This window comes from Sturnira hondurensis, unplaced genomic scaffold, assembly GCF_014824575.4.
Source record: "Sturnira hondurensis isolate 20B ecotype Veracruz unplaced genomic scaffold, ASM1482457v3 Scaffold0003874, whole genome shotgun sequence".
Classification (NCBI taxonomy): Eukaryota; Metazoa; Chordata; class Mammalia; order Chiroptera; family Phyllostomidae; genus Sturnira; species Sturnira hondurensis.
The window spans coordinates 3,782,862-3,807,684 of record NW_028076505.1 but is presented as its reverse complement, the minus strand read 5'-3'; the positions used below and the strand labels follow the sequence as shown (position 1 = coordinate 3,807,684).

Genomic DNA, 24,823 nt, shown 5'->3' with positions numbered 1-24,823 from the left:
CAGAGACAGGCAAGCGAAACGACAGGCCACCCGAGGGAGGAGTCAAAACCCTCTGGGGAGGGGTTGCCAGGGGACAGCGGAACAGGCCGGGCCAGGTACTGGCAGCTTGGAAGGATGCGAATGGCAGGCTGAGTGTATGATTGCTTCCGGGTCCCAAAGCACAGCACCGAACCACACGAAACCACCACCGCAGTGGGTCCCAGTGCTCAGGTGTCAAAACGTCACAAGGTCCACCCTAATGGCGAGTTTGGGTTTGGGCACCTTCCTGCACATCCCCTGCGTGGAGTAACCCCCTGGCCCTGCTGAACATCTTCCATTCTGCAAGCAGCCCCTCCCCACCCCCGGCGGTACTCACGGCTCCAGAGCGAGTAGGCGAGGCGGCAGTTCAGCCGGCGGTAAAGCTGCTTGTTCACGGGCCAGAGGACGAGGGTGCAGAGCTGGATGAAGTTGATGACCAGCCCGCTCACCACAAAGACGAACCCGATGAGCAGGTGCACCACGAACTGGGTCTTCAGGTAGGCAAGCAGGCCCATGGTCGCTACTCAGTAGCGAGTGCAAGGTCCTTCACTGAGAACGGCCGTCCTGGAAAGGTGGGGACAGCGGTCAGGCGGGACACCAGAGCTGAGGGCAGAACAGAAACCCATGGTCCCCACACAAGAGCCCCGGATCTGCAGCGCCCAAGAATGAGTGGATTTAAGAGCTTTCCTTCTGCAGGTGACATACAGGGCAGACAGGGGACCTGACAAGCATCACTTAATACATGCTCACACCACACACATGCACCACACCACACACACACATCACGCACACACACATGAACCAAACACACCCCCATGTATATAAGGAAGGAAAGACTAGAAGAAATGCACCCAAATATTAATAGCGATTCTCTCTAGGTAAAGGCATTATAGGTAATTTTTATTTTTTTAGCATCTAACTTAAAAGATTAAAACTGCACATGAAATCTCTGTAACAACTCCTAACTGCCCTTTAATTCCCAGGCTATCATGGACATCTTTAAGCTAAAAGGCTTTTGTTTTGGTTTTTAACATAAAAGCAGCCACTCCCCCAAGAACTTAAACCAGTTTTTCTCCCCTTTTCTTCAACGTGCATTTCATAGTTCCAGGCAGCGCTAACGTTAACGTTTTGTGGTTGGACCTGTTTTGGGAGGGTGCTGCCTGGTTCCCCACTCCCCAGGAGAGAAACTCAGGAAGCTGTGATTCAACCCTGGCAAGTTCAGAGCTGGCAGGGGGTAGTGTGATGGCCACCCTCCTGGTCCTTGTGGGCGGGGGCAGGTGCAGAGCTGGCCCTGGAGACAGCTGCACAGGCCCCCTCAGCCCCGAGGGTGGGCGCTGCGGCACTTTGGGAGCTGAGCACAGCAGGGACTGGCGAGGAAACTCGGGATTCCTGTGCCTGGAGAACAAATCACAGAAATGGCCGTGGGATTTTCAATGCTGAGTCATACTGGGGTCCCCTGTGCAGCTGGCTGGCGGGGGGCGGGGGGAAGCAGCTGCCATGGGAGGACCCGGGCACAGGAGGGAGCCGAGACCTGTGCCAGGAGAGGGAGCCATGCCTTCAGACGCCCGCAGCCTAGGAGCACCCCGACCCACCCAGCCAAGATGTGAAGGTGAGGAAGGTATGGTGTTGTCCTGCACCACCATGTGTGGGGTCATCAGCTACACAGTATCAGAAAACCAATCACCAATCTGACGATGAGTGTGACCAATACACTGCTCTGAGCGCAAAGGAAAAACACAACGGGGACAGCAAAGGCACTTCCTAGATGTGTGACCACACTCTGGGGCCTGCCTAGCTGACAGGTGAGCACGCAGAAGCACAGAGAGGTTAAGTGGCATGTTCAGGGTCACATAGCAAGCAGTAGTAGTTTCCCACCCCTGCCTGGAATGTGGGGTCTTGGGTCCAGCGGCCGCCTCCACAGCTCACGCCCCTGGGGTTGCTTGGGAGCCTCGATAAGAGCCCAAGGTGTGGTGTGGGGCTGGCCTGGAGCTCTGTAATGACTGCCAGCCTTCTGGGTAACCCACAATCACCACCTGCCCGTCCAGGCGCAAGTGGAAACCAGGCTGGATCCCAGCTTCCTCCACACACGATCTCAGCTGCCCTCAGCTATGTATATTTGTTGGATCACATGCTCCCATTTCACCACTCAGCACCGTGATGAACCAAATATACTCCACGTGGCAACAGGCAAGTTGAGGAGAAAGACGAGATGGGCCTGCCCGCTGCCTGCTGCCCACTGCCCGCTGGGCTCCCTGGCACCTGGGAGTGAGCCTGGTCACAGGCTCTCGATCTGGCCAACCCTCTTCCCACACGTTTTCCCGCTGTTGACCACCTGCCTGGGCTGCCGATGCCCCAGACACGGGGTGGGCATCACTCACAATGGGCCACCCTTCTTAAGGCATGTCAGCCGGCTTCAGTTCAGGAGGCCCACCCCACAAGAGCACCCAGTGCCAGCCATGTCACCTTGGAAGGAAGATGCTTGGACGTCACCTTCTCGGGGACACCACCTGGCCCCACTGTGCCAGATCACCTTGACAGCATGCCACATGTGCCAACTTCTTGGACCTTCTACCAGAACAGGCCCACCTTCCTTCCCCTGCAGAAGGGCAGTGGTACAAAGATGCCCTGCTCCCCGCTCGCTCAGCCCACACCTGCATCCCTCCCCGTCAAGGCCCACAGGCAGGCAGCACAGGACGGCATCGGGGACAGCTCAACTCGGCAGCCCTCAAGAGTGCCGGCTTGTGTACCCCTTATAATTATTTTTTAAGTGAATGAATCAACCAAAAATATTTATTATTATAAACAGCAAAGGCCTGAAAATATGTATTTAGCATAAGCAACAAAGGCTGCACTAGATGTAACCAGTGTAACAAGAGATACATCTAATACTGTGACTCAGTCCTTAACTTTTTTATCTTTTATTTTTTAATTTTTTCACTGTATTGAAATTATTTTTAACACCACAAACATGATGCTTCAAAACTGCTGCAACACACACATGGCCATTCACCTGATGGCCAGGGTAAGCTTTCCAAGAGCACAACCCATTCTGGCACAGACAGACTGATGCAAGCTACGCTCCCTCCCTCGCCCCTCCCCTCACCGCCCCAAGGTAACCACCATTACTCCTTAGAGTCGTCTTACACCCCAGGCAAGACGGCGTCACGCCTTATTTTTTTGAACTTTACTCTTCTCTAATTTGCTGCTTGTTCAATCTTGTTTCTAAAATCCCTCCGCATGGCCACGGGCCCTGTGGCTCCTGTGTGATGCAGGAGAGGAGCCCGGGGTGGGGATGGCCTCAGTGGAGCCCGGGTCTTGCGGGACAGTGGGCTGTTTCTGGTCTGTGCCGTGAGGGACGTGCAGTTGGGGCGCTCTGCGTGCACTGTGGGGACAGACCTCAGACCTCGACCACGGGTGATAGACTGCATCCATGTAGACTTTTCTAGATGATGCCAAGCTGTTTCCATGTAGATTCTACCAACACCCACGGCCACCATCAGCAAATGGCATTCCAGAGACCAGGCTTACGTCCGATCGCATGTAAAAGGGTATCATACAGAACTACTAATTTGGATATTCCTGATGATTATGTCAGGAATCCTACATGCAGAAGCATGAGCTCTGACCTCCCTCATTACAGATCGGGAAACTGAGGCCCTGCCAAACCCGTGAGGTGTCAGGGCCGCCGCTCAAGACAGGCGAGGCCACAACAGGCCCTGATGTGTGCGTCTGATGCATAAAGACAAGGGTTCCCTCAAGAAAAGGGTGAGGGCCCAGCTCATCACCTTCCTCCATCACCGCGACCACCTGGGCAAGGCAGACAAGGCCCCCACTCCTGGGGCCTCAGAAGACACTGCTGCTCCTTGTACCCCGGCAGAAGAACCAGGTCAGGACCTGGAAGGCGGGAGAGCAGGCCCAGCCCATTCGCATGGCGCCATCTCATTAATGCTCAGGCGCTGTTGCTGAGGTGGCAGGAAACCGGAGCCTGTCTCTAAGTCTCTGCAGTAGATAATAGGCTTAGACGGTTCCAGGGTCCTGGCATCTGCACAACCTGGTCCCTCGGCTGAGCTGGCTGCCTCCCAGGTTTCATGGCCCCTGTACGAGTTGCTAGGACCCACCTTCTCAGGGCAGGGGACAAGCTGCATGCTCTCCCTCCCCAAAGAGGGGTACAGGGTGGTGTCACCCCCCTCAGGGACAGACTGCTGGCTACTCAGAGAGGGGGGGGTGAGCCAGGTGGCTCAGTGAGGCCGTGTTAAAAATAGTTCCACAGCAGGTAAGCCTCCTACAGCAGCAACCTGGCCCTAACCAGACCCTCCTCCCAGCTTGAGAGCCCCTGAGAAGCAAGGCCCCTGAGAAGTCCTGATGCTCTGTCCCTCCAGGCGCTTCTACCAGATTTGTGCTTGTGGCCCTTGCCATCCAGCTGCTCCTGCTCAGGCTGAACAGTGACTGGGAGAGCGGGGAGCCCAGAACACTGTGGACCGGCTCACCACCATCAGCCAGGGGGCCTGACCCGCTGGCACGGCTCTGCCCAGGCCTGAGTCTGGCACCTCATGAGGGGTAAATTGCATCCTCCCAAAAGATACATTGGGGTCCTAACCCCAGCACCTCAGCATGTGTCTGTAGGTGTAAATTTGCTCTTTACAAAGGTCATCACATTAAATGAGGTCACTGGGGTGGGCTCTAATCCCACATGACAATCGTCCTTATAAGAGATTAGGACACAGACACACAGAGGGATGGCGGTGTGAGGACACGGAGAACACAGCATCTAGAAGCCAAGGACAGAGTCCATGACACCCCAATCTAAGACTCCAGCCTCCAGACTGAGGAGATACATTTTTGTGGCTTGAGTCCCCCACATACAGCCCTGTAACAGCAGCCCAGCAGATGAATACACTCCTGATGAACACACAGGCCTTCTCCACACGCCCTTCCCATGTCCCACCGGGGACTTGGCCCTGCTGCCTAGGTGGCCCAGAGGCTGCCAGTGAACCCCGGCCAAGGGTGTGCTCAAGGGCGGACCCCATTCCCTGCCTCACAGTCCATCCCCAGATGCCCACAGGGCCCTCTCTGCCCAGTACCAGTCCCTTTGTCCCTCTTCCTAAAGAATTAGCCAGGCAGATGGTCTGACCTTCAGACACCCTCTGAGGATCTTTGTGGAAACACAGCTTTTCAACAAAGCCTTTCCACAGAAACGTATATGAAGTCACAATTCCACCCCCCTCCACTCTATCCAGAGTGGTGGCCAGGCATCGCCATGTCTTCACTCTCTGAAGAGAAGTTGATGACTTTCTCTGCATGTGGACAGTGGCTCTTTCATTTACACACAAGGTCAATGTCAGTCCTTCCACCTGGGTGCCATTCACGCCTCTACCAACAATGCCCCAACCACACAGCTGGGGGAGCAGGGGGACCTGACGCTGCACCATGACCAACAGCATCAGGGTGGCCCCAGAGCCACATGTCTTGCTCTGTGTTGGAGCAGAAGCTGGCCAGTGCCACGTTAGGTGACCTGCTGCCCTAGGTCCTGAACACCAGAGAGGTGACCACCGAGGGACCCGTCACCCCCTCTGAACCATGCTCAAAGCCCCACAGCCTCACCTTGTCCCATCTAAGTGATCTTTCCAAGAGCAAGTCTAACCTTGAGCAGATCGTGGTGGGTGAGGTGAGAAGACATTGAAATACAGCAAGTTCATGGTTTGTGATGTTCCAGAACGAAGGACTGAATTACAGGGTGAAAATAACTTTTGGTCACTCGTGGATTTCAATGATCTAAATTCAAAGTCCATAATGAAGGAGAATCAAGAAATGGTTGATAACTTCCCTTCCTTCTTCCTTTCCTCCAGACCACCCAGCCACCCATTTTCTACCCACCTACCATCCCTCAACTCCTCCACCCACTCATCTACCACCCGTGTACCCACCCATCCATCCATCACCCATTCATCCACCCATCTACCCATCCATTCATCTATCCACCCACCCACACATTCACCGCCCACCCATCCACCCCATCTAACTATCAACATATTCACCCACCTACTCACCTGCCCACCCACCCCATATGTGAGTGCCTATATCTGCAGTGTGCAGAGCAGACCCGGTCTGCTATGAGGCGGCAGGACTGAAAGGCTGTGCTGGCTGGCGGAACACAAGAGACTGAAGTGAGTGAGCCCCAAGCTTTGCACCTGTGTGGGTAGTTCCGTCATTTCCAAGTCGGGATACACCAGAGGAGAGTCTACAGACTCGACCAAGTAATGGAAACAACAGACAGCAGAGACACAACGTTCCCTCAGATGTTCTCCAAGTATCTGGAAACATTTAGGTGTCAATGTTTACTCTTCAGAACAAGCCAAGAGCCAGGAATAAACCGCTGACACTTTCGGAACAGCCAGCCTCGGTGTCACAGAAGTAACTACTGTACTCACGGGACCCTCGCTCCTCGCCCAGCTCCTCCTTTCTCTTGCTGTGAGCACAGCCTGGACAAGTGAGAATGGGTGGTCTCCTGGCCCACAGCCAATGGGATGCTCCTGATCACAGAGCAGGGGAGGGTGGACACTGGGGGCAGACATCCTACTGACGGTGGCGCAGGGGCACAGAAACAAGCCAGCAGCTTCGGAAGGCACCACCTCCGAGGGTGTCCAGTGCTGGAGGCAGGGCTGTAGACCCAGCAGCCCCTCGATGACGTCACGGATGAGAACATAATACAGCAATTATGGCCCACCCAGACCTGCTGAGACAGGGCTGTATCACATTCACTGCGCTTTTATTTTTTTAAAAAAGGCTGGAAATCAGGAAAGGTGTTTTTGTGAGTTCAACTATAATAAAATCTTAGACGAGACAAACAGAATCCTATTTTTTGAGGTTTAAAGGGGTTAGCTTCAGTTCTTGAGTAAACTCACTCCAGAGTGAGTCCTCATCTTTCAATAAGGCTGAAAAACATGGCACATTTCTTTGCTAAGAATCACCTGCTGCCAGCCCAACCTCATCAGCACTTGGAATCACCAAGATGTCTAAAAATTAGAAAGGAGAAAAATTAGAAATAAAAACATCACTCTGTGCAGATAGTTTTGTGTCCTTAGGCCCAAGAGACCCACTGCAACCAAATTGCTACTATAAATGTGAAGTGAGGACACCAGAACACCAGAGAGGACAGTAATGTTGAAAGGAATAGCATAAACTACGCAGAAATCCAAACTCTAATGATGCTCATTAATCAGCTCTAACTGAAGCACGTAATGAGAAGAAACGAAGATGGCAGAGCTTACTTCCTTCTGACTTGGCAGCTCCAGGTCGCCGCCTACCTGGCCATTCAGGATAACAGAGCCACCAGGAAGCTGTGCACGGAGGACAGGGTGCTCTGGGAAGCCCGGGAGCTCTGCCATGTGGGGTCACTTGGGACTCAGGCTGCCGAGGCTGCCCCGTCTACAGTGCATGGCTTCCCAGGTGGCTTTGTTGTCCCTCTCCAGCAGGCAGAAAGGGAGCAACCGGAAGTCAGGACCAGGGGTTTCCTCTAATGCACACAGAGAACAAACTCAGAGTTCAAGTGCTTAGCGACCTGGAATATGAGGGCACGTGGCCCTGTCATGGCCAGGCAGCCACGGGAGTGCAGCCCAGTGGGCACGCCTCCACGTGACCACACAAAACAGAAGGCATAGTGGAGGAGACAGTGTGTACATCTGTGATAAAATATACAAAATACTTAATCCAAAACTTCAGAAGAACTAAGCAAAGCCTATGCAGAGAAATCTTGGAACATCCTGAAAGATACAAAAGCGGAACTAAAAAAAATGGAAAAACACTGTGCAGCAGGTGGCAAGCACTGCCGTCTCTGCTCTCACTAAAGGCCCTGGCAGAGCATGGAGTCGCTCCGGCCCGTGGGCCCGGGGCTCCCTTCAGGGCTCGCTTCAGGAACGGAATGTGGTGGCAGTGACGTCTTGGACTCCAGAGTATGGCCCTTCAGAGGCCTCAAAGTTTCTGCAACATCCCTGAGCCACTGAGTGAGGAAGCTCAGACCAGCCTTCCTGACGGTGGGCTCACATGGAAAAGAAAGGGGCCCGCAGCCCCGGGCTGGCTGCCAGCCAACTGAGACACATGAAGAACTGCAAGTGAGACCAGCAGAAGAACCACCCTGCTGAGCCCAGGACTGTGAACCAGTGGCTGCTTTGAATTGCTGCATTTTGAGGTAGTTTGTTAGACAGTACTACATAAATGATATACAAACTATACTTCCTAAGTTTATAAATGTAATTAAATGCTAATTAAAAGAACAGTCCCCCACCCCTCACTCCCAGAACTAGACACACAGATCCTACGGTTCACATGGAAAACAAACAGAAAAGCAAAGCCCCCCCCAAAACCCCACAAAAACCCATGAAAAAGAACCACGAAATAGCCCCACAAAAGACCATAACACACCACGAAGCTTCAGTGATTACAAGTGCGGTCCTGGCCCATGAGCAGACATACAGACCAGGGAGCCGTGAGGCCTCGGGGAGTCCCTGGGCCCTGCAACAGGAGCGGCCCTGCAGTTTGGTCGGAGGCTTGGGACCCACGTGGGCTGCACGTTGCTACAAGCTACGAAACAACACATCCCCCGAACACACTGACCCACACTTGGGCCAATTTGTTTTTCTATTGTATTTAGGTACTGTTACAATAAATAGAATACAAAATTAACTTAAAACCATTACTGGACTATGGGAATCTTTTAGCATCACGCATTTTCTTTGCCAGTGAATAATGAAGATACAATTAAAAGACACATAAGCCACCCCTCCTGGAGTCGATAACAGAACTCTGTGTCTGTAGCAGGTGGTCACTGTGGGCTCCTCCCACCCCCCACTCTATCTGAGAATCCTTCAAGTGAATGGGTGCATGTCCTTGGACCCCAGAGGCAGTCTCAGCTCCTATCTCAGCCATGATGAGGATGCCAACACCTCTTCCAGAGACTGACCCAGGGAGAAGCACATGGCCCAGTTCCAGGCAGTGGGATATCACGCAGGAGTCTGTGGGGGCTCCCAGCAAGGTGTCGGCTTTCCTAAGAGCAGAAACCATGCCAGCAGCTGCCACTTCAAGAGGCAGAGGACAAGAGTCAAGTCTTTAGACCACCATTCCTGTCACCTGCAGCCCACACCCCCCCGTGGCACACTGTCTCTGCTGTTACTGTCATCCTCATGGCCCCGGCGTGTAACAGAGTTTGCTGGACAGAGGACTCGCACCTACGACATGTACATTTGTGACAAGTGGCAGCAGGACTCCTTAATCTCATACTACTCGCATGTCATTAGGAGCCAACGCAGTAACAGTTTCCTGAAAGAACAATGTCACAGGACAGCCCATGGAGCACTTTACCCAACCAGCTCGTCCAAGAACCTCGAAGCCCCGTCAGACGCACTGCGGGCCGGTCTGCTGGGCGGGAGCCTGACCAGGCCCGGAGGAGGAAGTGGCACTGGCCCCAGTAAGCGGGAAACTGCCGGTCCTTCTCAAAACTGCCGGTCCTTCTCACTGGAGACAGACATGCAGGGTGACTCCAGGTGACAGAGGGCAGACACACAGTTCTGGGTGCCTGGGAGCCCAGGCAGCCAGCATCATCCCAACCACAGCCTGCTGGAGGAGCTGCGTGGAGGAAAGTGTCCCCGGGGCCCCAGACGCCTACAGGAGGAAGCGAGACACTGGCTCCCTGGCCACTGTCTGAGGGGAAGTAGGCGCCACTCAGGTCAATGACGGGACTGGCTCTGTTCCCACCGTGAAAACTGCAGAGGAACCCTGGTCGGAAGGTACAAGGCTTACTCCGCTCTCCAGACAGTGGGGGCCTGGGCAGAACCCCAGGGCTGCAGAAGCCATGGTGCCCTCCAGGGATCCCTCACTCCATACCTACCCCAACTCTCTGAGCCCCAGAATCTTCGGTCTTTTCAAGGTTGTTCTGATGGTTTTACTGGCTTGAGCAGGGGTGGTGTTTGCGGGGGGGGGGGGGGGGGGGGGGGGGGGGGGGGGGGGGNTGGGTGGTGTTTGCGGGGGGGGGGGGGGAGGTGGGAGGTGGGAGGTGGGAGGGGTGTGCAAAGCCCCTGGGGCCTGATGACTGCACAATAGAGCTGTGACGAGCCACTGGGCTTGCAGGACACAGCACGGAGGCTGGCAGTGCCACAGCACTGGAGAGCTCTCTAAGGGGGCAGGTTGTGGGGGCCACATTCCAGAACATACACACCTGCACACCCACTCACACATGCACACATTGTGCACACATGCATGCACACAAAAATAGTCACAGCTAATGTGGCCGGGACCGAACTTTGTGACAACGAAGCACCCACTGTGAGAAGGACATTTTACTGAGAAGCAGACGGGAGTCTGCTCTACAGTTATCAGTCAGTTGGTGGCTGATGCACTTTTTGGCAGGTATGATGTATTTTAAATTTAACGAGGTGCGTGGGGTTCCTGGCTCCCTCTTGGGAATACAGAGAGCCTATCACACCCGCCTTACCACAGGGTAAACCAGACAAAATGCAAGTTCATGCCTTTCCTTGGTCCCACCAGAGACCTGCAGTCCCAGGACAAGGAAGGTGGGGCCAGGAAGCACCTGCAGAGAGTGGCTGAGCCCTAGGGTCCTGGGTCGGATTCAGGATGCTGCTAAAGGGGGTCCAGCTGATACGGCCATGGTCAAGTGGGGGCCGCATGGCTGGGAGAGTGTGGGTCCCAGAGCTGCAGGTGCGGTCTCACCCTCCTGCAGGCTTTTCCTCCACACCCACCCAGGGTAGTCCTGGGAGGCGTCTCCTGTACAAACTGGAGAACACGTAAGCCTTAAAGGATGTGTTCTCATCCTCTACAACGAGAGCACAAGCTCTAAAGGATGGACAGAGCCACTTACAAAGATAAAAATGTCACATTTGACATTAAAGAGGCATTGTGATTCACACACTTAACAGAGTTTGCCCTGGCCGGGTAGCCGAGTTGATTACAGTGTCATCCAGACACACCAAGGCTGGGGCTTGACCTCGGTCAGGGCACACGCAAGACGCAACCAGGGAGTCCATCACTAAGTAGAACAACAAATCGATGTTTCTCTCTCTCTCTCTCTCTTCCCCCATCAACTCTCTCTCTACAAATGAATAAATAAAACTTTTTAAAAATTTGACGTAGATTTTTGAAAAGTTAGCTATTCAAAACGGAATAAACTTACTGGGTTTCAAATGCCCGCCCTTGGCCTCTGCTCGTGGCTGTGGAAGAGCCCCCACATGTCCCTTCACGGTCCTACTGCAGCCCCTGGCCCAGCTGTGGTTTGGAAAATGTCCCCAGCTATCTCCCCATGGAGGCCCAGAGATGTTAGAAGAGAAGGAATCAGAGAGGTGCTCTGGCCCCCGAAAAGAACAAGCCTTCTGTGCCCCTTTCAGGGAACTGGCACAGGGAGGACATCCACCTTCCTTCAGGAGCTGTGCCCACAGTGGCCTAGCCTGAAAGTCAAAGGGATCCACAGCAGCCCAGCTGCCCGCTGTCCTGCCCCTCCTCCCCCACCCCAGCGACCCTGCAGGGTGAGCAGAGAGGACAGCTAGACCCCAGCCCCCTACCTCCTTCCCTTGGGGGACTCAGCCAGCAGGATGCAGGGATAGCCCAGGCCACTCCGCATGAGCCTCCGGAGCATAAAAATATCCCATAAAAATGCCCGTGGGCGGGAGAGCTGCAAGGGGCCTTCCTGTGCCTGCGTTTCTAAGCACAGCTCTGGGGCATCTGGTCACAGGAGCGAACTGGGGACAGCAGTCTGCCAAGTGGGTGAAATGTTAGGGACTGTGCTGCAAGCGTACTTTCAGACTTGGCGCTGAGGTCAACAGAAAAATAGGGTGTGTGGAAGACAGGGAAAGTCAAGGTTCAAACTCCATGCAGGCCTCCTTCTCCGAGCAGCCTGGCCAGCCCCCTGGGGGTCCCTGGGCTCAGCCAGTTAATGCTCACAAGGTGCTCAATCTCCGAGGGTGTTGATCTCGGGGCAGGGTGGTGGGGGTGTAGCTGTCACACATCACAACACAGAAACCTTCGCCCCTGCTGTGCTCTTGAGCTTGGTCTCAAAGAGAACCCTGCTCTACTGGACAGCTACGGTGTTCAGTAGGTGGTGAGCTGCTACCGCTGCCCCACGGACACGGAAACCTGCCAGCTGGCAGGACCTTGGCTCTGCCCTTGTTTTCCCCTCCAAACAGCTCTTCTGCAGGCCATGCCGCCCACCCCAGATGAAGGTGGAAAGTCCAGGCTAGGGGGGCTGGGCGGCTCAGGGACCTGAAACTACAGGAGCCACCCCGAGGGCTGACCACTGCAGGCATGGCCCCATGGGGGGTGGGGAAGGTCCCTGACCATTGGCTAGGCATCCGCCCTCCCGGCCTGGATTTTCTTCCTCCTTCTGGGCCATTGAGAACAGCTCAGCAGGATTAATAAGAGAAGCTATTCGTTATATATCCTCTCTCCCCACTGGGAAATGAGCACAGGGCACTTGGTCCCAACCCCAATACTTAGAGAGTGTCGCACTGGCACCCACAGACACCCCAGGGGAGGGGGTGTCTCCAGGAAGAACTGTGAAGTGCGACCCAGCCTTTCAGAGACAACTTTCATGGCCTCCATGTTCCTGCTACCGGGGACAGCGCCTGGCACTTTGAGAAACGGTGGTGAGTGAGCAGCCCCCCAATATCCACTCAATACCAACAAATTCACAATGCGAGACCCCACGGACTCCACAGTGACAGCCACGGCAGCGCTGGCGTCACCCAGGGCACGTGGTATCTGCGCCACCTCACGCAGTGTTCCATTCCATTTCTGTGAAGGAACTGGCCAAGGTCACCCTGCACACACGGATGTCCATGTCCCTCCCTAACAGCCCTAGGGCTGCCCACCACAGAATCTGCCTACCGAGGGCCAGTCACCCAACCTGAGCCTCAGCGTCCCTGTCCCCAGAAACCCACCCACCCAGCCCTCCAGGTCAAACTGGATTAGCGGAGACCGCACGCGCCCATGGGTTCTGGAAGTTTCCAGGTGGCACTGTGAGCTCAGATCCCTTTGTAACTCGGAAGACGCCCCACGAGCCCTGAAATGCTGTGAGTAACACGTGCCCCGAGATCTAGGTGCACAGCAGAGGGCAAGTTCACTCTTGCTGTCAGCCGAGAGAGACACGGGGAAGTGAGAGCCCCCAGGAAAGGCCTTTCTGCCCAGCAACCAGCCCGGCACAGTCCAACAAACCTTTAGGGGCCCATCCTTCAGCCCCGAGGTGCAACGTGAAGGAACCCCATGGAAACTGGGGGACGGGGAGGAAGGTGAAAGTTTGAGGACTCTTGCTTAGTTTTGGGCGGTACCGAAAACCAGAGGCACAAGAGCAGGCCCGTCGAGACAGCGAGCCTTCCTAGGTGCATTTGTCCCTCAGAACTGAGCCTTGCAGAGAACTCAGCGACAGTGAGTTCGCCGCACGCACTGCACGGCTGGCTGATCGGGAGACACGCACCACGATAAATCACACGTGCCAGGGACAGACTGACCAAAATGCCGTGGGGGAAATCTCTGGTAATGAAATAACATGGACTTCTTGGGAAACTTTTCTGCTGTTCCTTTAAGTTTTTTTGGCATGAAACAATTATTACTTATGTAATTAGAAAAAAAATGTATTTTTTTAAAGTCACCCTTGATGTTAAAAATGGCTTTGAGGAGTTATTAAGAGCAGCTACGGGTGAGACCACCCCAGCACCGTCACTGGGGAGTCGTTTCTGAGCCCAGGTCAGTGGGCCCGCCCATGGGCCACGGGCAGCACCAAGGCTTGTCCTCTGCCAGTGGCTCCGGCGTGGCCTGTCACACAGGGTGGCCACTGATTCCAGCTGCTCTCCTCACTCTACAGCTGTGTCTTCTGATGAAATGGCTCTTTCTATTAGGCCAGCCCTCTGCCACCAAGCAAAGTGGCGAGTCTGTGGAAGTGCCATCCCCTGGGGAAGGCTCTCGAGGCCTGCTTGCAGGGCGGCGGGGGAGGAAGGAGGCAGAAGGCGGGACGCTGAAAGGCACCGGAACGCTACCGAGGTGGGCACGCTGGCTCTGCCACTGCGAGGGGGATTATCTGTTGCACTAGTTTTAGTGATTTCTAGATTAAATGACACTAAAAACTTCGCACTTGCTGGCTCCTGAAGTGGATTCAGAAAAAGGGGCACTGCAGTGCCTGAGAGGCCAGCACACAGGTCCGACGGCCAAGTCAGCCTTTCAAAAACACACAGCATCTTTTATCTGAAAAACGCCACCGGCTTAGGAATACTTTTGCAACATTAAAAATTTTTAATTGCTTTCAATTTTTAATTCCTTCTAATTGGCATGGAAACTCCAAGTTCTCCCTCTCGCATTTGGCACTGCTGTTGCAAAGTTGTAACCCAGGAGGGCCACTCGCGGCCACAGTGCCTGAGGCGCCTGGCACTCTGTCCAGTCCCCGTGGGGGACATACACCCGGAATTACAGTTCTCTCTGGGCTCGGCTTTCCTTCTTCCCACATAACTGCCTCCCATTAGACTAATGTTTTCAAATTGTGACATACATTCCAATAACAGGCCTACTGACTGAGCCAAGATGATGAGAATGCATTCCCACTCAGGGCGTCCTCTGAGCCACGCCACCCCACCCCTGGGTGGCAGGACGGGGCCGCCACAGTGGGTGGGACAGGGCTCTGGGGCCACGCCAGGCAGCATGTGGGTGGGCAGGTTGCGCTAACCTCACTGTTGCTCAACAATTCAAAGATGCACGTTGTGATGCTATAGCCCAGCGTGCATTTCATAATGAATCTTGTCATGGTGCCACATCTGAAAGCAGCAACTGAAAGACGTCGCTGAATAAAAAGAAAAGTGACCTGCAAGGGATGCTGCCTGAGTAGCTGGGGCTTTGAAACACCATTGTCTTACATGTCATAGGTGGTCCTGGAATCTTATACCAAATCTGATGCATGGCTCACTGAGAAGAGCATGGCTCTGTTCCTGGCCACTGTGCCCAGAGGTGGCAGTTGCAGGGACCTCCAGGAGTGAGGCTGAGACCACCAGCCCTCCCTGGCTAGCCAGAAGCTCCGTGTGACACCTCCTGTGACCTTGCAGCTTGGTCAGACGGCCCCTCAGAGAGCCGCCCTGCACCCCAGCCCTTTGCTGGTGACAGGTTCACGTGAGGCAGGAGGAAGAGAGTCCTTGCTGGGGAGACACGGACAGGACACAGCCATGGGTGGCAGTACCACAGCTGTGGTCATCGGGAACCCACCAGAGAAGCTGTCTTTCCTGAAGACTCTCTACACTGTCCCCATCAGTGGGAGCCGAGCACCCCAGTGGAGCCATGAACCCCTCCGGGGAGTGCAGACAAGTCTACGAAGTGGTGGCAGCACCTTCAGGAGAATGGAGCACCTCATGGGACCAGGATGGTGGAGCAGAGCTGAGCCTGTGCAGCGAACTGTGGGTCAGTGCCGGTCAGGCGGGGGGCCTGTAAGGTGGGGTGGGGACTGCCCTCCCATTGGCCATGCCAACTCTGACAAGTGCCAGCTAGGACACCGGTTATAGGCAGGCGTGGCAGCTCAGAAGGCAGCACCTACATCCAGTCCCAACTGGGGAGGAGACAGTTCTGCAGCCCCGAAACCTCGATGTTCCCTCCACTCTGAGGTTGGGAATGAGGACGGGACGCAGAAGGGTGGAGCCGGGCCGCCTGGCTCCTCTGGCCAGACCACAGCTCACTCTGAGAAGGCTCTCTGAACAGGGTCTCTCCCCATTTGCAGATCAAGGATTACTCAGCGGCCTGGACAAGAGCCGGAAGGAAGCGGCTGAGGAGAGACTGGGAGGGCAGCACACCCCTGCCCTGGCCTGCCTGCCCCAGTTGGGGTCCAGCCACCTCTGGCCAGTGCCAGGACACCCTCAAGCTGCTCTGCCTCTCCCTGCCTCGACTGGCCACCGAAGACAGGGGGTGGCCCAGGAGTGACCCCTCGCTGCTGACACACCTGCCTCCCACCGGAGGACGGCCCACAAGGGCGGCTACCTGTGGGCCCTGGTGCCGCGCACCTGAGTCGATGATCCTTTACTCTCAAAAGTACCCCACAGTTTGACAAAGGGCTGCTCCTCCCATGGGGACCTGGGGACTTCCTTACCAACAAGGACCCTGCCCCCTACTCACAGGGGTCAATACCAAGGGGTCAAGTCTTCCTCTCCGGACCTGGACTAATTCCTCCTCTAACTCCCACATTTACCTACTTATCTTTGGGTCTGTGTAATTCTCTTTGTGTAGTGTATCATTTTAACATAGCACCTAAGATGCAAATACCTCAGGGGAATAACTTCGCCCTAAGAAGTAAATGACTAGAGTACAGGAGGAAGGGGGCTCGGCAGCAGGAAAGGGCCATTGAGGCCCGGGGGGCTGGTGGGGGTCTCAGGGGCCTGGAGCTAGTGGGCACGCCCCACCCACCTGGTGTCCTGGCCTCTCAGAGCACCCTCAGTGTCACCAAAAGCACTAATCAGATCTAGAGAAGAGAAAGCCTCCACGTCGGGGGGGGGGGGGGTAGCTGGAGTCCCTGCCCCACCCCAATGCGTGGGAGGCGAACAGAACAAGTCAGGGCGGACCAGCCCAGAGCTGCTGCCCCTCTCTCTGCGCAGAGACCACCCGCCCACTCGCTCTCCAGCTCCAGCCAACAATGATGCCCAAGCCTTGGGGCTCAGGGCTTCCCCACAGCCTCCCTGACAATGGCCACGGTCAGGTGGGCACCAGCCCTATGGGGCCGTCTGTACCTACAGGTGAACATAGGCTGTCACATGCACAGACAGGGCCGACACCCCACTCCACAACAGAGCATGTGCGGGGCTCAGAGCACATACACCCCACTTACCATCGAACTGAGCCCCCAGCCTCCAGGCCCACATGGTCTAGGGCACCCAGCCAGTGCCCCGCATATGCTCACAGCAAGAGCTGCATGCGCTCTGATCACGGCTGCTGCAGAGGGGCACCGGCAACTCCCTATAAACGGCCTCATTTCCTGTGGGCACGATGGAAGCAACCTGCTGTCTGTTCACTTGACAGATTGTGTGGGTCAGCAGCCCCAGCTGCACCCACCCTGGGGAAGCCGTGAGCTGGGAGGTGACAGAGATGAGGAGTGCTGGGTGCAGGGATTTTCCTCTGACATTCACCCAGCACCCAGTGACCTTCTTCAGGAGTGTTCTTTACAAAAAAAGCACTCACGGAGGGCCAGGATCATCCCCCAGAGACCCTCATGACATGGGAACCACATGAGCCATGCTCCAGAAGTGGCCGTCTTCCCCACCTGCCATGGAGTCCCCCTCCCGCAGGTGGGGACTGAGAGCTTGTGGACCTGCGGGGACAGAGGGGGACAAACCACAGCACTGGGGGCCCCTCCCCCAGGATGGCCCAGACCAGGCGCCAGCCATGCTCACCAGTACAAGTAATAAGCCAAAGCCACAGCCACCAGGGCGGCACAAACCCCTGAGAACAGGCAGGTAGAGTAGCTGACCAGCATCTTCACAGCCTTTGTCCCGTGCGCTTCTGTGCGTTGGTGAGGACACCGGTGGTATGAATGGGTGTCACCTCAGCCGGAGGATGAGGAGAGGGACTATGGCCAGGCCCACATCACCCACACTGGATGGGCCTCGCTGCTAAGAGCTCAGCGGAAAGAGGGCAACACGCACTTCTGGGGTACTGCTTCTGACCCAGAAGCACCCTGCCTGTCTTGGAAGCCAAATCAAATGAAAGCAGGGCCTCTCCTCAGCCCCTGTGGGGTGCTGGGCACCCACTAATCCAATAAGCAGCTTTCACTGGGAGCTGCTGTAAACAGGTGGCATCACAGGGCTTAGAGAGGACGCAGGTCAGAGGGCCCCGCCCCAGCACCTGACCCTGGTCCTCAGACCCAGAAGCTGCCAGAAACCCCGAGAGCACTACAACCCTACAGTACCCATGGGGTGAGCCAGTGAGGGGAACCCCAGTCTTAGCCTCAGGCTGGGAAACCCCTGAAAGGCCTCCAAGTGATGGTCACCCTCTCTCTGGGACAAGCAGGTCCCCTACCCAGAGCAGGGCTGCCAAGCCCCACATCCCAGAGGCCATAGGCAAAACCCAGTTCCAAGACCAGACCTGGTGATGACCGCTCTGGTCACTGCCCTGTGGAGAACTCTGGGAGGAGTCAGTCCTCCTATTCCCTGGAAAATGGGGCTAAACAGATTGGACGAGTGGACGGCAGATGGGCAAAGGTTGGCTGTCTCTCACGTCTCCCCACCCTGAGACTGAATCTGCACGAGAGACCTGAGATGTGATAAAGTGGTGCAGGGACAGAAGTGTCCCCCTGGAAACCTGCTCCCTGTGCAGGAGGGCCCCAAGAGAGACATGAAGAACAGGAAGAGAGAGATTTATTGGGAGAGCACCTCAAGGCTTCTCTGGCCACACCCCTTCCTTAGGGGTCCTCATGCTGTACTGAGGTGACAGGGAAGTCGCTGCCTTGTGCATCTTTCCGGGCACAAGACACGAAAGACCCACTCCCAAACAGGTGATGGCCCCGCTGCCCCCACCCTGCCTGGCCGAGCCCACTCCAGCCCCCTGCTCCTGCGTCCTGCTGGTGGCAGGGCCCCTGGCGGGAAAAGCCCGCCCTGCCGCTGGGCTCCACCAGGGGCCTGTGGTGTGACCTGGGCCACTGGGCTTGCGGCCTCTGGGCAGTGACTGTCAGATCCCTTTAGAGGCATCCGGCCACAACTGACATTCTGGCCTGTGGTCCGAGAAGCAGTCAGGATGGAAGGCGGGTCATCACTCCTGAGCTTAGCCCCCAGGAAGGGGCTTTGCTCTGAGCAGCATCTTGCTGGCTACAGCATCTTCCACCTCCTTAATCCCCAGAATGGCTGGAGGAGGTGCTGACTGGGAGGAGCAGCGCGTAGACGGCTGTGCGTGCTCGCCTGGACCCAAGGCCGGTGCTCACCACCCCACCCCCACCCCCCCCCGCCACCCAGGGCCTGAGAACCAAGCTGCTCGCCGGCTGAGTATCGGCACCCCTGCCTTTCTAATAAACGGTGAAAGACAAGAAGCCCCCTCTCTCAGAAAGCTGCCAGGTGCTCCACATCTGCACAATGACCCTCCCAAGCCAACAGGCACAGCCTAAAGGAACCCTGGGTGGGGGCGGGGTGGCCCTCCAAGCATCTGAGCCTCAGGACGCTGGGCCCCGAGGTAGTAAAGCCCATCACTGAGCGCAGGGGTCTCTGTCTCTCAGGTACCCATGAAGAGCAGCAGGTGCCCTTGGCTTGAATGGCAGCACCTGGGCTAGACCTTTGCCCTGGGGCCAGTTCTCATTTAGAAGGTCCTTATTGGTGAGGACCTTCTGGAACTGGGGTGGCCCTGCCTTCCTCTGGGTAGGCTGTTTGCTGACACCCCCAGTACTTCAGGATGCCAGCCCCTCTCCTCCTCAAGGTAGCCAGAAAGACCCATCTGCAATGGCAACCAGGTCATGGCCCGCCCCCCAGCTGCCACCTCCCCAACTGCAGGCTTCTGAGATACTTCTGAGATACATCCTGCCCCCATCCCCCGCCTCCTGCCAGTTCGCACAGTGGAAGCCAGGCCAGCCCCTCAGTGGGCAAGTGGGTTGGTGGCCTGCGGGGTTGCTGTACCCCCCAGACAGCCACAGACCCCTCCCGGCCCTTGGCCTCCGGGCGGCGCCCGCAGGGGCTCCTCTGGGCCTGTCGTCAGCACCCAGCCCATGGCACCCACTGCCGTGCTGGGTTCTCTTCTCTGCTCCCTGCTGGACCCTGGGACCCTGAGGAGCACCGACGAGGGCCTGTGCACAGAGCTCCCTGGTCGAGGTGGGGCTCGGCTGGAGGACAGAGGGACAGTCAGTCCACATCCGAACCGCTCCCTGCCTCTGTGTGTCACAGGAGGACTCCCTTCTCTCCAGGTGACACTGCAGGAGGCTGCTGTGCTCACCCTGGGGAGAAGGCGCACAGCGCAGCCTCGGGCACAGGCTGCACCCGGACCCTCGCACCTGCCCCCACGTCCAAGCTGTTTAAAGTGGCAACCATTGCTCTACCCATGTCATGAGGGGGTGGTGACAGGTAGGGGATTGGTACAGGAAAAGCACCTGAAACAATGCCTGGCACGGGAAATGCCAAAAATGGTTAGCTCTCAATGATGACATCATGGTTCCTGTGCCGCACCCGTGGGAGATGAACTGGCAGAGGTGGCAGAAGCACCCAAGGTTTCTCGCTCGGCTGGACCAGAACCAGAACTACGCCCCAGGCCTGTCTTTCACTCTACTAATGATAAGGAATGGTGAGATAGTTCTCTTTTCACTACATTCTTCACATTTTTTGTGTAAAACTCAGCAAACCTAGGTCTGGAATCTTGGTTTTATTTATGTTGAAGTAAAGGCTGGTGTGAGAGTTTTGCTCACCCTCCTCCAGCCGTGTTTCTGCTGAGCAGGAGCTCCCCGTGGGGTTCGGGGTGTGCTCGTCTGGCTGGTCACGGCGCAGACCTGTCACCACGAGGGTCCCCTCATCCTGAGAGCCCCGCATGCGACTTCAAGCTCACCCCTTGACCCCTATTCAGTTTCAGTCTCCAGTCCCTCATTGAAGTTAGAGAGAACAAAGCTAACCTGAACATATTACACAAGAAAATGTCGCATTTTATCCCCAGATCACTGCCCTGGGCCTAAAAGCAGCTGCGACACACTGACGACGAGACGAGAGCAGCGGGAGTGTGTGGACAGAGTCTCCCGGAGGTGTCCCCAGAGCGGCGACATGACAGGCACGTTCTAAAAACTTAAAGCTTTTCTTCAGGCTCATTAAGTTTCTCATGAAATTTCCACACTCTCTTCCACAACTGAGAGAACTCAAGGTGTGATTAATTATCCCTGTGTAACTAGTATGATTACTGAGGCCATCAGACATGAGGATGCGTGAGTGATAAACATGTAGTTGCATTACTGTGCAGTTCTGAAAAAAAACTCGTTTCCTGTCCCACAGACACCCCCTCATCCCGCAAAGGACCCCTTTGTCAGCCGTCGGGTCCGGAGGCAGCCAGGTGCGGCTTCTACGGCATCCGCCTAGTGCCCCAAGCCCTGCCCCGAAACCGGGAGCCAGCCAGCAGGGGAGGGCGGTGAAGCTCCAGACCAGGAGAGGGCAGGAAGGGGGAGGTGCCTGAGCAGGGAGAGAAAAAGCTCTGCCTTGGGGACCACCCACCGGGCCTGCAGGGGCCACCAGGGATCACAGGTTCCATGGTGGCGCCTGCAGGAGCTGTGCAGCAAGCTGTGTGTCTCTCCAGCTTCCAGACAAACATCTATGATCCCTTCTACCTGCCTCCAGGGAAGGGGCAGCCCCGACTGTGAGCCCAAGTCCAGTGCCCCTCCTGTCTCTTCTGTTGAGTTCCTCCTTTCCCCAGCCAGTTCTCTCTGCTCGCCTGCAGTCCAGGTATAAGCAGGTTCCCCCGGAAAGTGTGGTCACCTTTCTGCCAGCCTCACCTCCCCCAGGTCCTGGCCCTCCGGGGAGGACCCCATCTGGGAACACCCCAGATCTGGGTGCTGACAGCTTGTACATCAAAACTGAGGTCTGAAAGGGTGGGCAGGCAACATGGAAACTAAGAAAGGCTACAAGAGCCCCAGTGAGACACACTGGTGACAGACCGGGGAGACCACACCAGACACGCAGGGGAGATGTTAGGTAGGCCATGCCAAGGTCGTACTAAGTGACAGGTGCATATGAGACATAAATTATTCATTTAATGGTCACAATAGCCCTGATCTCCTGGTACCACTGCCAGCTCCAAATAAGCTCTGCACAGGGTCACCAATAACTGGCCAATCCAAGTTTAGAAACCAAGTTTAGCCAATACCGGCCTCAGGGCATTTAACTGCCCTTTGTGCAGCTGGTTTGACCTAGATCCCCCTGGAATGGTTTGTGGCTTCTTCCTAAGTAGGAACATATCCAGGAAGTTCCCAGGAGCCAGGGCTTCCTGGGGCTTGTCCCCACTTCTCCACCCCTCGGACTCTTGTTAACTCACAGTTAATCACCTTCTTTCCCACAATTTCCCCCAAAACACTGTATCAGTTCCTGACATCTGGGCCTCAAGAAAATGTGTCCTGCCTAACCCACAGAGCGGCAGCAAGGAGCTGCGGAAGTTACTGCTCTGCTTTATGCCCCTGGCTTTCCGCACTTGCTAAACACGTCTGTCCCAGGCACCCCCTCACGCAGCCCTGCTGCTTTTATTAGGTTAATGAGATGCCGCCCGCCCACTGGGAACACACCATCTCACCAGCCTGTTTACCCAGACTGAGCTCAGCATTAGGAGCAAAGAGAACCCTCAGATGCCAGCAACATGTCGTTGCTGGACCTTCGAGGAGAAGAAAAGTTGCTGAATGCACTCACTCAACAACCCCCCCCCCCCACCACCGGCCCTGAGGCCTCACTGGGCTCCTCACTGTTGACAGTGAGTTCCCCCGTCACACCTCATTCCTATGCCCAGGGCGGCCTCCCCACTGACCGCTTGGACTGGAGCTCCTGGTACTTCCCAGCGGCCTTTGGAGAGGTTACGAGTCTTTAGAGCTGTCTCTTCTGGTCCCAGGAAGAAGCAGAGGACACAGAGTCCACCGCCCAAGCGTGTCTCAGAGAAGCATTCTCCAGTCCTGCTCACGGCCACTCTGCTCCGGGGGGCACAACCGAGGGCTGAGTCCCGTTCGGCTGGGACCCCTCTCTAGGGGGGCACCTGCAGAAGTGACTTCCCTCACCTGGAGGCAGGAAGTTTGTATTCCACTCCTCGGCCAGTTGGCCCTCCCAATAAATACCCAAACAGCCTTAAATACCCAAAGAAGTAAGTAACTAACAAAAAGGAAGCTCCCCGTGTGGAAAGGCTCTTTGCTTTGACTCACACTGGGTAAATGAGAAACTCCAGGAGCGAGGCGGGTGCTCACAGGGACCAGCTGATACAATGTCCTTTCAATCCACACTGGGACACACGAGGGGAACAGGTTACTATGCAAACCAAACACAAGTAAACAGCAGAGGTGTGAGCCCAGGAAGGCCAGAGGCCAAGTCTCAAGTGCTTTGAAGCGCAGTCAGGAGCTCCGTTCCAGATGCTGCCTGGCTGGCTTGCAGTCACTCGGAGGTGTTCACACAGGCCGCTGGGAGGACCACGCACAGGTGTGACTGGCAGCAGGTGTCCTGGGATGCTGCTGCTGCTGCATGGGGGTTGGGGATGCCCCGGCTATGGGTAGATGAAGAGGTGACAGCTTCACTCTAAGACCTGGGGGTCAGCCTATAAAGCTCCCCAGGGACGTGTGACCAGTTTCTCTGGCACCCAGCAAGTTCAGACAACATGAACCCACTGGTTCTTTTCCACCTCTGCAGGTGAGGATGGGCAGGCAGCCTTCTGAAGGCAGTCACAGTCCGGCGGTAGATGACAGTGAGGAAGACAGGTGCACACAGCTCTGAAGCACCTGCCAGAGCTACCTGGTGGTCCTTAAAGAAGCAAAATCCCAGTACGGCAAAAAGGGGCACAGGCCGCAGACGGGTTTTAGCTCATTGGGAACTATCAGCAGGGGGCTTGGACCTACAGGCACCGCCCACTCGGACAGCGACCCGGTAACCAGCACCGCCTTCTTGAAACCCATCCCCAAAAAAGGCCTCCTGCCCAGAAAGCAGCTTTCAAACAAAACCCAGTTTCAGGTGCGAAGCCTCTTTGAACCATTGCCGTGAACCTTGAAATTCATATGAGCCAGCTCACTCTGCTCCCTGTCGTTTCCACCACCATCACTGCTAAAGTGTCTGTCACACCTTCAGGCTGAGTGATCGACACAGGACACTGCAGCCTGGGCGCCCTCTTCTTAGGCGGGGGCGTGCCCAACCCTCCAGCGATGTCACTCTACTCTTCGAAATCTCCTTTCTAAACTATTGTTTTTTTATTTTTTTATTTGAGAGAGGGGGCAGGGAAGGAGGAAGGGGCGGGGAAACATCGGCTGTTTCCCTGTCAGGACAAGGGGGTGAGGCAGTGGCTGCCGGGACCAGCGCAGGGCGTGTGCGGTGTGATATGGTGTCCGCAGGCTCCCACTCAGCACGGCCACATTTCCTTCCACAGAGCAGGCTCTGTGTTGGGGATGCGCTCAGAAGCCAGCGAGGAGCCACCACCACCACGTGGGTGCTGAGCCTGGGTTCACACCGCACGGGCTCCAGAGCCCCCAGACCACCCTTCTTCTCCACCTGCAGAGAGCACTGTTCTCCCCGCCAGCTGAGTGGCTGTGCTGGGCTCCTGCTGCTCTGAGAGCAGGCAGTGCAGGCTGTCTGGGCGGCCCAGAACTCCGAGAGCAGTTTGAAAGCGGACGCACCAGGTCCGACGTGGGCCCCATCCACCCCAGCTTCCTGGAGAGGGAGACCAGGTTCTAGAATTTCAGGCAGGACATTCTAACAGTAGCTAGAGTTGACAGTGCTGTACAGGGTGATACATACTAGTCACCGTCACCTCATCCACTCTTCACCACACCCTTAGGAGGGGGGCACACTTAGGAGCTTCATTGCACAGGTGAGGAAACTGAGGCACAGAGAGGTTAAACAACCAGCCCAGAGTTGCAGAGCGAGTGGGTGGCAGAATCAGGACTCTAGCTTCTTCCATAAACAGGACTGGGTCCTACAGAGCCCAGGAGTCAAACCCAACCCAGATGCCCTGGAAGCTGCCGTTCTCTCATCTCCGCTGAAAGACAGAGCTTTGAGCCTCAACGCCAGAGAGGAGCCTGCTGCGGTGAACAAAGGGAGGAGAAGGACACGTGGGAGCAGGGCTCCGAGGAGACAGGAGTAGAAGCTTTCTTTCCCTACCTTCTCACATC

General features: G+C 56.0%; 1 protein-coding gene across 2 annotated transcripts in view; it reads right to left on the bottom strand.

Annotated features, from left to right (window-relative positions):
- Positions 1 to 24,823, bottom strand: part of AGPAT3 (1-acylglycerol-3-phosphate O-acyltransferase 3) — a 58,353-nt gene that overhangs the window by 12,519 nt on the left and 21,011 nt on the right. The window contains exons 1-2 of one of the 2 annotated variants that reach the window (XM_037043069.1): positions 17,424 to 17,712; positions 356 to 582 (exon numbers count right to left, since the gene is read on the bottom strand). In XM_037043069.1, the coding sequence (XP_036898964.1) occupies positions 356 to 533 (178 nt within the window). In that variant the 5' untranslated portion in view covers positions 534 to 582; positions 17,424 to 17,712. Of the gene's footprint in view, positions 1 to 355; positions 583 to 17,423; positions 17,713 to 24,823 lie in introns of those variants that run through there. The other variant, XM_037043070.1, reaches the window with a different exon arrangement.